Source organism: Primulina tabacum, chromosome 6 (genome assembly GCF_025594145.1).
Source record: "Primulina tabacum isolate GXHZ01 chromosome 6, ASM2559414v2, whole genome shotgun sequence".
NCBI classification, from domain to species: Eukaryota; Viridiplantae; Streptophyta; class Magnoliopsida; order Lamiales; family Gesneriaceae; genus Primulina; species Primulina tabacum.
The window spans coordinates 40,217,291-40,230,325 of record NC_134555.1 but is presented as its reverse complement, the minus strand read 5'-3'; the positions used below and the strand labels follow the sequence as shown (position 1 = coordinate 40,230,325).

Sequence of the window (13,035 nt, the reverse complement as noted above, 5' to 3'; positions counted from 1 at the left end):
ATATTTGTAACTCGAATCGAATAAAAATAGAATAATAGAGCAAAATGTTTTACTAGCAAGCATCCACAGCTTTGTACTAAGGTATACTTCGACCTTTGAACTACCCATCACGTGGTTTTTTGCACTTGATCCGGTTTTTTGGTTTAATTTGGAAATATCGGTGGAAAAAAGAAGGATGTATTATTTTAAAAATAAAAAAATTGAATGTTTAGGCAAACTTTTTTAAATATGTAAATATAGGACCGAACTCATGTTATGCTAAAAATGACTGATAATTGCATGGTATAACATCAAATTATTTAATTTTGTAAAGTTGTCTGGGTGTTATAATGTTCACTTAGTGATGGAATTATTACTTTTGACAATTCACTCCAAATCATCATAGCGTATTTGTGTCAATTATGGGGTCGATTACATAGGTATTAGTTCTTCAAAATAAATGATTTTATACATGTCATCTCTTAAACCAAGATTTAAAATATCGTCTTTAACCACTTTTATCTAAGTTTTCAATGGTCTATCCCTCATTCTACTCCTTTCATTAACATTTCAATCTAATATATGTCGGATTGAGGTCATGTTTGGTCTCCTCTTTACATGATCAAACCATGTTAGACGTCTCTCTCCAATCTTATCATCTATGTGGGTTAATACCTAAATAGCTCATAATACTTTCCTTATTAATTTTATACTTACAATTTTTGTCAGAAATTCATTTTAACATATACATCTCTACTACCGACATCTTAATGCATAGGTAGCCTTATAGTGACCCAACACTCCAAGCCATAAAGCATAGATGGACGAACAATAGTCCTATAACATTTTCATTTCAATCTCACGGGCATCTTTCTATCGCATAAGATTCATGATGTCATCTTCAGTTTTATCCACTCTACTTTAATCATATGATCTACATCATCTCTAATGTCCCTAGTATTTTTGATAATAGATCATAAATAGCAAAAACTTCATACTCCTAGAATTCTCAACTTTCAATCTCAATTGAACTATCCATTAGTCTAAATTCATGGCCAAAGTTATAACTAAATATTCGTTTTAGCAACTAATTCTAAAACCTTTAATCATAAGTGTTTCACATCATCTATTTAATTTTTTATTTACATCTTCTTTAAATTTGTCTATGAGGACAATATTATCTGCAAATATTATCCTTGATGAAGTCTCACTACCACAAGAAGACAATTTCACTCTAAATAATTTCATTAATTTACAACACATAATGATGGCCACACGATTTTAGTTGTGTGTGATCGAATACTTTTAGTTTTATCCAAAAATATAGATGATGATTTGTTATAATTTAAATATTTTAAATCTTAAAACAGTCAAAACATTATATTTTGACCACTATGCGTCCTTTCTGTGTTGATAAATAATATTTTGATTATTAAAATAGCTGAGTATGATATAAAATATTATTAATTAAATAATAACACATTAACATTCTTGTGAAATTATTTCATATGTTAATTTTATGAGACATATATCATATCCGACCAAATCTATAAAAAAAATATTGTTTGTATGTCAAAAATATTATTTTTCACGTAAAAAAATGAATCATATTGATGATTAATTAAATTTGAGATAATTTATCATTTTAATAACTAATAAATATAAATAAAGAAATATATGAATGATAATATCCTAATTATTTGAATTATTTGATTAATGTGAGATAAATAATTAATGTTTATATATATATAATATAAATAATAAATATGCATAATTATAATCAAACATTTGATTGGATTGGACTAATCAAATGTGTTAGTATCAAGTGTTTATCACTATAAAAAATATATAATTGTTAGTCAATGCGCAATTTAATTTTTTTTATACTTGTGACAGCGCAGAGTACACTTACTTGAGTACAAATGGATATGGCTGTTAAGCTGTAACGCCCCAAATTTGACGACTGTCCTCACTGTACCAAGACGAGTCTTTTCAGCGTGCTTATGTCCTCACTCACACGCACCCTAGGAAACTTCCCAGGGTCACCCATCCCAAAATTTCCCCAATTCAAGCACGCTTAACTTTGGAGTTTTTATGTGATGAGCTACCGAAAAGAAGATGCACCTTCGTGATATGAGAGTACCAATCAAATCTTTTAAACCCTCTTCAACTGTACAGTCCATTACATTGAACAGTCTCGGAATCCCTCTCATTCCGGTGTGGGATCGGTTCATTCATGTTCCCTCCACCTAGAAGCCTGCCAGGAGCCGCTCATTGTCCGTGCAACCTCATGGCACCGACGATCACCCCCCGCCCTCTTCGGCCCAGGGCCTCACATGCCCACCAGCTTCCGCTTGGTTCGTCCCCGAACCACACCGTACTAAGAGAGTTCGGCTCTGATACCAACTGTAACGCCCCAGATTTGACGACTGTCCTCACTGTACTAAGACGAGTCTTTTCAGCGTGCTTATGTCCCCACTCATACGCACCCTAGGAAACTTCCCAGGAGGTCGACCATCCCAAAATTGCCCCAAGTCAAGCACGCTTAACTTTGGAGTTTTTATGTGATGAGCTACCGAAAAGAAGATGCACCTTCGTGATATGAGTAGTACCAATCAAATCTTTTAAGTCATCTTCAACTGTACAGTCCATTACATTGAACAGTCCCGGAATCCCTCTCATTCCGGTGTGGGATCGGTTCATTCATGTTCCCTCCACCTAGAAGCCTGCCAGGAGCCACTCATTGTCCGTGCAACCTCATGGCACCGACGATCACCCCCCGCCCTCTTCGGCCCCGGGCCTCACATAAGCCCATGAGTTCGGGGATATGCGCGTCAATCTGCTGGTGTTTTTCTCATATCCCTTAGAGAACAATCTTTACTATTTCCTTACCGTCGATCATGTCTCCAGCAGGGATAACATTATCCATTAAGATCTAACTTCACTCTTTACGACTCAATTAGCTAACCAGATCAAGCGATGCAACGTCATCAGCTTGGCACACGAGAACTTTCCAAGAGGATTATCTATCTCAATACTACTCTCATTAATACACAATTAATCCAACATAATGATATCAAATCCACCAAAGACAACCTATAATAACTATTAATTTACTCCCCGACAATTAATTTTATCATCTAAACTTAAATATTGAGCTGAATAACTTTATACTATGAACATATATATATTTATTGTATATTGTTTTTCTAACATTTTATTGTATATTGGTTGATATTGATGTATATGGAGCAATAATTGAGCAGCAATGTCCCTCCCTCGGTGTACTCACATTAATTGGGCATGTGGCTATTCTAGATAGCACCGTTGCACCTGCCCAATCAGCTTGTTTTGTGTATTTTTTAATATTTATTTATTATCACTTTCGTTCCATTTGTATTCGTCTCCTTTGTTTTTTTCACAAAACAAGTTTGAATATAAAAATTGTAGATTTAAAAAATGTTTAGATAAATTCAGCTGTTAAGTGTTTTTATTAAAAAAAACAATTTTAATGTTGGAATAAATGTAAAAAAACTATTTTTATTTTTAAATAGAAATAAAAACAGAATCTTTACAGTCTATCTTCTAAAACAAATGTATCGTTAAAAAAAATAGTAAAAAAAAAAGCTTCTAAAACAAATGTTTTTTAAAATAATTTTTATAACCAAATGCTCTATTTAAAAAAACATTTTAAAAAAATGTCTTTAGCCTATAGACTTATTCAACCAAACACATATCAAGAATTCATTGAAAATATCAATTATACAAACAACTTTTCAATTTTATCTTTATTTAATAACTCTTTATAAATAATTTGTTATCTTTTCAATAGTTAGTTAATTACAAGATCCTAAAATTAAACACGGATATATTAAGAAAATAATAATAAAAATAATGTTAAATATAAATATACACTTATATATTTAGGACAAATAAGAAAGAAAGAAGGTCTATATTGGGACTGAGAAAATATTTAGGATTGTCTCATAGGGACCAAATATGTGTATATCATTGTCTGTGCAAATTTTTTATAAACCGGTCTCACGAATCTATATACGAATCTATATTAATGAGATGGGTCGACCCAACTCATATCTAACATAAAAATTAATAATTTTGATATAAAAAATAATATTTTTTTCATGAGTTGAGTCGAGTCGAAATAAAAATTTGTCTAACAAAATTATTACGCGAGACGGACTCAAAAATTTCGTTGTGATCATTGTTATTGATTACATTAAATAAATTGACCTATTGCTATTTCCTGAAACTTGGCAATTCGGGGAGAAGTCGAATATTGTTGTAGGTTCCCACATACATCAAGAATTGTATTTTTTTTTTTTATCGCCATCATAAATAAGACCGTTTATATTAATAACTATAAATATATAAACTAAAATAATAAAAGTGGTAGCATTGAAAACTTTGAGAACAACTTAAAAGAGAAACTAAACCATAGAATTTGGTTCGTTCGATCCTGGGTGTTGGGGTAGTGCCCACACCCTATATGAATGGTTGGGATTCCACTTCATGGGAAAAAAAAATTTTAAAAAAAAAATTGGGTTAGAAAAAATTCCGGCTCTTGGATGTACCCCTGCAGCTGCAGGGCGTATGATGGAATAATCCATAGAATTTATTAATCAAATAAAGCATTTATTAAAGTCTTCATCACATTAAAATTCTCAAGTTCTTCTTCATACCATATTATTATTTACTTGGGAAACACTAACATATTTTCTCATGCTCACATACAATCCATGAAATTGATCATCTGACAAGTCAAAGTCAACTCATTTGCTGAATCAGTCTTGTTATTCAGATGAACTTTATACTAGGACGTTTTGTTCGGTTTTTTTTTATTAAATTCACTTTTCAAATGTTTTTATATCGTCCAGTCGACTCAGTTTTTAAACTTAGGTCTCTTGTCCAAGGCTCCATTTCAATCAATAAATGTAGCATTCATATAATAATTTGTTCATTGATTCATTTCTCAAGTACTAACAATCATCAAGGATCAACAAGAATCAGGATCATTACGATGAGATACTGAAAACATTGCATAAAATCAATAAGTATGACGGATTACTAGCATAAATGAGGTAAGTAGGAAGAAACAATCATTAAACTATGATCAATATGGCAGAACAACTAGTATGAATGAGATTAGGAAGAAGACAAAAACTTGTGCGAGACGGTCTCACGGGTCGTATTTTGCGAGAGATATCTCTTATTTGGGTCATCCATGAAAAAGTATTACTTTTTATGCTAAGTGTATTACTTTTTATTGTGAATATCGGTAGGATTGACCCGTCTAACAGATAAAGATTCGCGAAACCTTCTCACAAGAGACCTACTCAAGGAAGAATCAGGAACAACGCCCTTGTCACAACATATCTTCTCGATTCAAGGCGATTCTTCATTCTGAATACGTTTTACAAATTTGATTAGTCGAGATCATGTCTGGCCCTTGCTATTTAAAAATAAAGTTTCAATAAAACGAGAAAGATCATCAACAAATACTTTTATTATGTCTTAACTGCTGTTGTATTGTTATGTTCGTGTTCTTATTTTAATGTTGTCTATTACTTTTCTGCAATATAGACTTTGTGGTATTGGTGTAGAGTTACGTGTGAATTCGACAAGCTATCATTTTTACGACGAAAAAATTGTACGTAAGTGCTGACAATTATACGAAGAAACCTAGAATAAAAGATATAATGGCTGTAAATTATATAAATCAAATTAGATTAATTTTTTTTATATAAAAAATCCATAACCCGAACCACAAAATAATCAAGTTTTTTTTTTTAAACCAAACATAAAACATTTATATCTTACCACAACAACCAAGAACATTGATAAATCAGATAAAAACTGAAAACAATGATTCCGATATCTGTTTTATCTCTTTAGATATATTTGCGACTCTCTGATCCTCACGAGTTAAATCTAATTAATCATTTTTTTTAATTTAGTTATTTTTCAGATTGTTCCAGTTTTTTTATTTATTTAAACTCGAACTGGAACTCGAACTTGATTATTTATTGACACTAGAGCTACAAAATAAGCAATGGCAGGGTGTTTCTCCACATATGTGTCAAAAACTGTGACTGCCACTTCCCTATGAGGCCGTATCTGGGTGAGGTGAACGAATAAACAAAACCAGTGAGTAGTTCCTATAGTTTTCTTGCCTATTATTTAATTAATTTATCTAAAATTTGTCTAGATATTCAAAGATGTGTAGAACATGTGGGTGACGTGGGTTTTAGGAAAAAATAAAATTAAAATTGGTTGTCAAATTCGTATGTGTACGAAAGGGGGGATATGTGGCATAGTGGAGTATGTGATATATAGAAAAATAAAGGTGAGACCCACCAAAGTTACGTGAAATATACCGGAGGAAAATGAAATATATATGACTATCAGTATTGTCCCGTTATTTTTAAAAATTAGATCTTTTGTAAGATGATATCACAAACCTTTATAAGTGAGACATGTCAATTTTATCGATATTCACAATAAAAATTAATATTATTAGCATAAAAAGTAATATTTTTCATGGATGACTCAAATAAGAGATCTATCTCAAAAAATACGACCCGTGAGACAGTCTCACACGAGTTTTTGCTATTTTAAAAGTGAAAAAATTGTTTTTAATTTTTTTGTTAGGTGTAGTCAATAAAAAATGACACCAAAACATTTATCTGGATATTAAAAAAAAAAAAAAAGAATCAAATAGAAGAAGCATTAATTCATAGTCATGTTGGAGATATTAGTAAATATTTCAGTGGTAGCATTAATATAATGAGAGAAGAAAACAACTGGTATTTTGGCAGACGGGAACCAAAAAACAGAAAAAAAAAATAGTATTAAAAAGATTGATCTATATGTAGATGATTGTGATAATGAAAAAGACATTTGAGATCTCATTGTGATTAAATCAAATGAAAAAGACAATGTTGATATTATTGAAGATTTGAATCAAGAGGATTTGTTTCATTTGAATATTTATGTTAGGTTAAATGTATATGAGTAAGAGTAGTATTGTGATGGGTGATCTTCTGAGAAGTTCTTGTGCGTCAAGTTGCTGACGTTACGTTGTTTTATCTGGTTGGCTAGGTTAGCCATAAAAGAGTGACATCAGATTTTGACGTGTAATACTGTCTCTGTTAGTGACATGACCGACGGTAGAAAAATAGTAAGACTGATCTCTAAGGGATATGAGACAACACTAGCAGATAGACACGCACCTCCACGGACACATGTGCCTAACAACGTTACCCATTAACACCCAAGTAGGTGAACTTTGCACTGCCACAAAGTATAAGAAAATAAAATTGTTCATTGACTAATAAATATAACTTTTGACCTATTGATAAACGCTTGATCATAATATTGATGATCTAAGAAATTGAGATAAAATTGATATAAATATTAGAGATTTTTTGGTTGAAAGAGATTCAAATAGAGATGGTACTACTGCACTTTCCAAAGACAATAAGAATAGATATTTTGATATATTACAGTACAAGTGGTTGCCAGAAAGTGAAGATAAAATTGATAGCAAATGTAAGTATACTCGATTTAGAAAATATTAATAACAAAATTTTGACCTATTGACTGAGAGGCCCATTTTTCAAACTCGATTTAGACCTATAAAATATCATATACAACACTGTTCCATAATTTAATATAACTTGTGAAAAAAACCGCTAAATTTATTAATTTGAGCATATGTTTTTTCTCAACTCTCGTTAACAATAATTTTCATGAATGACCCAAATAAGAGATTCGTCTCACAAAATAAGATCCGTGAGATCGTCTCACACAGGTTTTTGCCCCACCAAAAACAATATAATATATATATATATATTTTTCTTAAATTACAACAACATTTAAAACAACATTATTTCATATGAACATCTATATACATACTAAACTTTAATGGAAAAAACGGCAAATATCAAAACAATAGGAAAGGGCGTTTTTTCCTTTTGAATAAATATAATTAAACCTTAATAAAAATCATTAAGTTAAAAATGAAATTATTATGTTACTATTGAAATATTTCTTTATTATTATAATAATTAATGTCAAAGATAGTTTTTATTTATATTTATAAAGTTTAATGCATTTTACAAAAAAAGTATCGGAGAGGGTATTGATTCTAGAATTTTCATGATTTTTATGTAACATTTGAGGGTTAATTATTTTCTATAATTTTAGTTAAAATATATCTTAATTTTTATTATAATTCAAAATTTTTGTATAACAATCATGAATAAATTTTTTTTTTTAAACTTGAATGTATGTATGTATAAAGTTTTTATGTGATTGATACATAATTTTAAAAATTTATCAACAAACATATATAAGAATAAGTATAATATATTAAATATATTAAAATTTTAAAAAGTTACACTAATTACAAATATTTTAACATACTCAGTTATTTAATTTCAGTACAAATAATCATGTTGTTTATTTGTTTTTTGTTTGATATATTGTAAAGACAAACGAAATATATATTTTATACAAAAAAATTATTTAAAATGAATATTATTTTAAGTTTGATTTTAATATTAAAGATTATTTTTATGTAATTTTTAAAAATATTAATAAATTAAATAAATATGTTGAATTGACTTGAATAATTTGATATTTAATTGCAATATCGAGAAATAAACACATTTGAAAGAGAGTAGGTTTTCTGTGAAACAAGTCTCACGAATCTTTATGCTGTGAAACATGTCAATCCCTACCGATATTCATAATAAAAAGTAATGTTCTTAGTATAAAAAGTAATACTTTTTCATGGATGACCCAAATAAAAAATCCGTCTCATAAAATATGACCCGTGAAACCGTCTCACCCAAATTTTTGCATTCAAAATAGATAAAAATTATTAAAATTCAACTCTAGTTATTTTTTTTAAAATAATTGCAATTATAAATTATAAAATGATTATATGAAAAGTTTTCAAATATTAGTACAAAATAAATAGATTCTATAAATTTTTTAGAAATTTATAAAATTTTACAAAATGTAACTACAGTGATCGTTAATCTAAGCAGCGTAGTTTATGTCAATGGCCTTTAATTTTTGGTAGAAATGACGACAAATTGTTCTCAATAACCCAATTAGTACCGGAAAGCATGTCGGACGGAACCCAAGATGATCGTTCGCCCGGGACCGCCTGCAACCCTGGCGATGAACGCGAATCTGCTGACAATTCAGCTGCGACAAATTGCTCAAACTCCTCGGTAGCGGACAGTTTGAACCTGTTGATTTCATCTGTAATCACAGGCTTCGATCGCACGGCCGACGCCACCTCTAGAAGCCAAGACAAACTAGGCTCTGCTCTCGATCGCCTCACCGGAGGTGATTAACTAGTTTTTACTATGGGCGGACAATTTGGATTTATCTTAGTGCTCCGAAATGTGATGCATAAAGGGGGTTTTGGTGATGATAATGTTTGAAAAAAGACATATTTATACTAGTTAGTGGTAATTGCATACCAATTTGATCTACTTTAATTTTAGACGTAGTTTTTTGGGCTATTTTTTATTCTCTATTTTCTCCAGAGCTTGATAATTTACTGGAAGATGCACCGTCGACCTTCATTATGCAACATTCAGCAAGGATTTCTGGTGTTAGGAAAAGGGTCAGATCATTAAATTCAGTTTTAAAGTCTATACAACAGCGGATTGACAATATGGATCGAATGATATCAGCTGGATTGATGCGTGGTGCGATTCTATTTCTTTTCTTATTCCCTCTGTCAAGTTCAATGTTGTCCATTTAATGAAGTGAATAGGACCAACTTGATGAACCAGTTATTTGAATTCAGAATTTTACGGTAAAGGTGAGCTTGAGTTTGAAATTATTTGAAGCCAAATTTATTTGTTTGTTAGGTCGTGAATGCTATCCAAGGCTACCAGTCAAGAACAAGTTAGGAAATTGTAACTTAGGTGAGGATGAGTTCAAACAACTTCATATTTTTTAGCTTTGGCTGACTTAAGTTAGGGAATTCTAATTTGAGTGAGGATTTTTTAGTTTTGGCTGTCTCTGCTAAAGCTGGAACTAAATATTCAAGCATTGAAATATGAACAGTATTTAGCTTGACTTTGTTCGTTGCACCCCCAATTGTAGCTTCCTCTTTGTTAGCATGCAATAGTTAAAATATTAAATCAGCTATGCATCAGGAACTCGCCAAATTATAAGACTTGGCTACTGTTTTATCTCAGTTGTGCATATTATCTACCATTGAAACTGAAACAAGAACTTGTTTGAATTATTTTTTTGTCTCAATGAGATGGGTGAGGAGAGGGATGAGTGAGGAGCAGGAGAAGTGGAGGAGATGATGAAAGTATGGATTTAAAATGAAAAATATTCTAATGCTGACTAGTTGCACATCATATGGAGAGCACAAATCTTGAAAATACTGGTGGTGGTTTATGAAATATAGTAAGGAGATTTTCATGTATAGCCACGGGACTTTGCATTAATCATGGCAACCTAAAGGTGCATTTGACTTTTTTGTTGACTGCGAAAATGCTAGTGTTTGATGTGGTGAAATGTGGCCTTTTTGTCTATGTTTGATGTGGTGAGATGTGGTCTTTTTGTCTTTAATTGCATAATTCACATGCATTCTGCATTCTTCTTTTGTGCTTTTTAGTGATTGAGAACTCTACGTTGCCTTCCCATTTGATCTTGTTCCCCTTGTTATTTCAGATAACTAATGAACTTATTCAAAGTCATGATGTTGTTGCCTAAAAACACTGGGTTCAATTTCAGAAATTGTTTTGTTCTAGGATGTGCCCTATTTTCCGAGTAATGAGCTACTTTCATGCATGCTTTCTTATGTGAACCCATGAAACTAAATGAGGGGGTGCTCAGTGTATTTGGTCAATATTCATTTTGTTTTTATAATGAAGAATAGAGTCATAGACAATGTAAATTTAATTGCTTTTATATTCAAGGTAAGACATCCGTGCTACCTCTTCTAATCTACCCTCCCATACCTCCGATTCTATGCTTTTTCTTGGTTTGTATTTTACAAGCGTGATAAAGTTTTCTTGTTAGCTTATCCAATGTTGCCTAATAACTATGTTTTACATGTCTTGTACTTGCAGATAAGTTGGTATCACAAAGCAGTGGACAACATTAACATGATTAACAGTAAATCTTCAGTTGCCTTTTCCATTTGACGGCAGCTAATAAATTTCTGCATTTCAGAAAACACTACATGAAGTATCAAAACGAGGACACATCAAACCATTCAGCTCACAATGATGCGACATTTCATAGTCGAATTCATCATGCTACTCATGTATCTGACTTCCTGCAATCATGTTACCTTTTTGTTGTTTATTGAGTAAAAAAATTTGTTAGAGCATTAACACTAAAAAATTTGTTAGAGCATTAACACTTAAACTCAGTACTAATGGACTGGAAGCTTTGTATGAGGAATTCAGTTGTGTGATTTTCAGAAAGAGCCAAATTCCGTATTTTTTTTTTCTGGAATTTAAGTGTCTTTGTTGAGATGAGCTTATGCGTGTTTGCGGTTCTAACTGGACTCTACTCGAAACCGGACCATGGTCAATGTTCTAACTGGAACATCAACTGCCCTGATGAATGTTTTTTTTTTGGCAATATCATGATTAATAATTAAGAGGATGCTTAGACAAGTTAAATTTAAGTTAAACTTTTTTTTTTTTGGTTTTTTATTAGTATTAATTAACTTTTTTTTTTTCAATTTAATTTTCAATAAAATTTTCATACTTCTTTTTAAATTATAAATTTTTCCTACTTAAGAGTACAGAACTTTAAGTTTTGAAATCTGTTCTTAGATTTAAAAATTTTAGAGTATCGGAATTAATGAAATTTTTTCCTGATCAAATATAAATTTAAAATTGAGAATTTAAGGGTACTTGTCGAACCATCGGTTTCTTTACCTGAGATCGAGTCTAATAATAGAATATATTATCCTTTACTCTAATTATTTTTTTTTCTAATGATGATTGTGTTCTAACTTCTAAATATTCTATCTCGAGTATTTCTTACTATATAATATGGTCAAATTATCTTTGAATCGTATGATGCGAATTTCCATAAAAATTAAGGGTACACATTATAGTATAATGTTCTCGTAGTTAAAAGGACAATGGTCGTACCTCCTGCTAGGATTAACTGGTTTCCCGAGTTCGATCCTCCTCCCCGCGCGAGTTGTAATAAAAAAAAAGACCATAGCGGAGTCGTGAATTTGCCAGTAAGTTTCATACAACGATTGGCAGATAACATTCATGAGAAACGACAACATATTAATGAACGAGTTCTGAATATCCTCGGTATGCTAATTAGATAAACAAACACAACTTTTTGAGTTCTAGAGGATAAAACTCGACACATTAAATCTATAGCTAATTGAAGCCATAACTTTTTTGTGTACCACTTAAGAGATATATAACAGAGAGAGGTTTACAGCATTGCGTTTGTAAATTTTTTGAAGACAATGTGGAGATGGAAAAATACCCATTTTTTGAATAAGTGGCTTGTTAATAGACGATTATTAAAAATAATATTTTCGATTAAGATATCAGTTATCTGTTAGAATTTGTTCCTTATTTATATTTACGTATAAAAAAGTTACATAGTTTGAAACAAGTATAATATTAATGATATTAAAAAATTACAGAGTTATCTAAGTATTGACCACTAGAAAGCTGCGAAATATTTTTAGTATACCTTCAGTGATATTAAATATTACGTGCTTATGTATGGAAGAATTAACATTTTTGAAGTAATTTATTGATGCCAATATGGAGTCTAAATTCATCTCCTATTTTGAAACACTATTGTATGGTGTATAGTAAGAAATTTCATTTTTGGCTTATAATTGTGAATCTTATATCTAAGTCATTAAGATTATATTACGAAAATTCAGTTGTAGTATTTAAGACTAAAACAACAGTCGAATTAAATGTCAAAATTAAGTATTTTAGTATTTGGGAACTGTGTTAAGCAAAATAAAGTGGTCATTGAACACGTTATTAT

The 13,035-nt window shown here is 30.8% G+C and overlaps 1 protein-coding gene across 1 annotated transcript; it reads left to right on the top strand.

Moving 5' to 3' along the window:
* Positions 1–9,048: 9,048 nt before the first annotated feature.
* LOC142549524 (uncharacterized) lies at positions 9,049–11,474 on the top strand. The gene is made up of 3 exons (XM_075658506.1): positions 9,049–9,360; positions 9,564–9,728; positions 11,115–11,474. The coding sequence occupies exons 1-3, from the start codon at positions 9,135–9,137 to the stop codon at positions 11,147–11,149; spliced, it is 426 nt and encodes a 141-aa protein (XP_075514621.1). The 5' UTR covers positions 9,049–9,134; the 3' UTR covers positions 11,150–11,474.
* Positions 11,475–13,035: the final 1,561 nt, after the last annotated feature.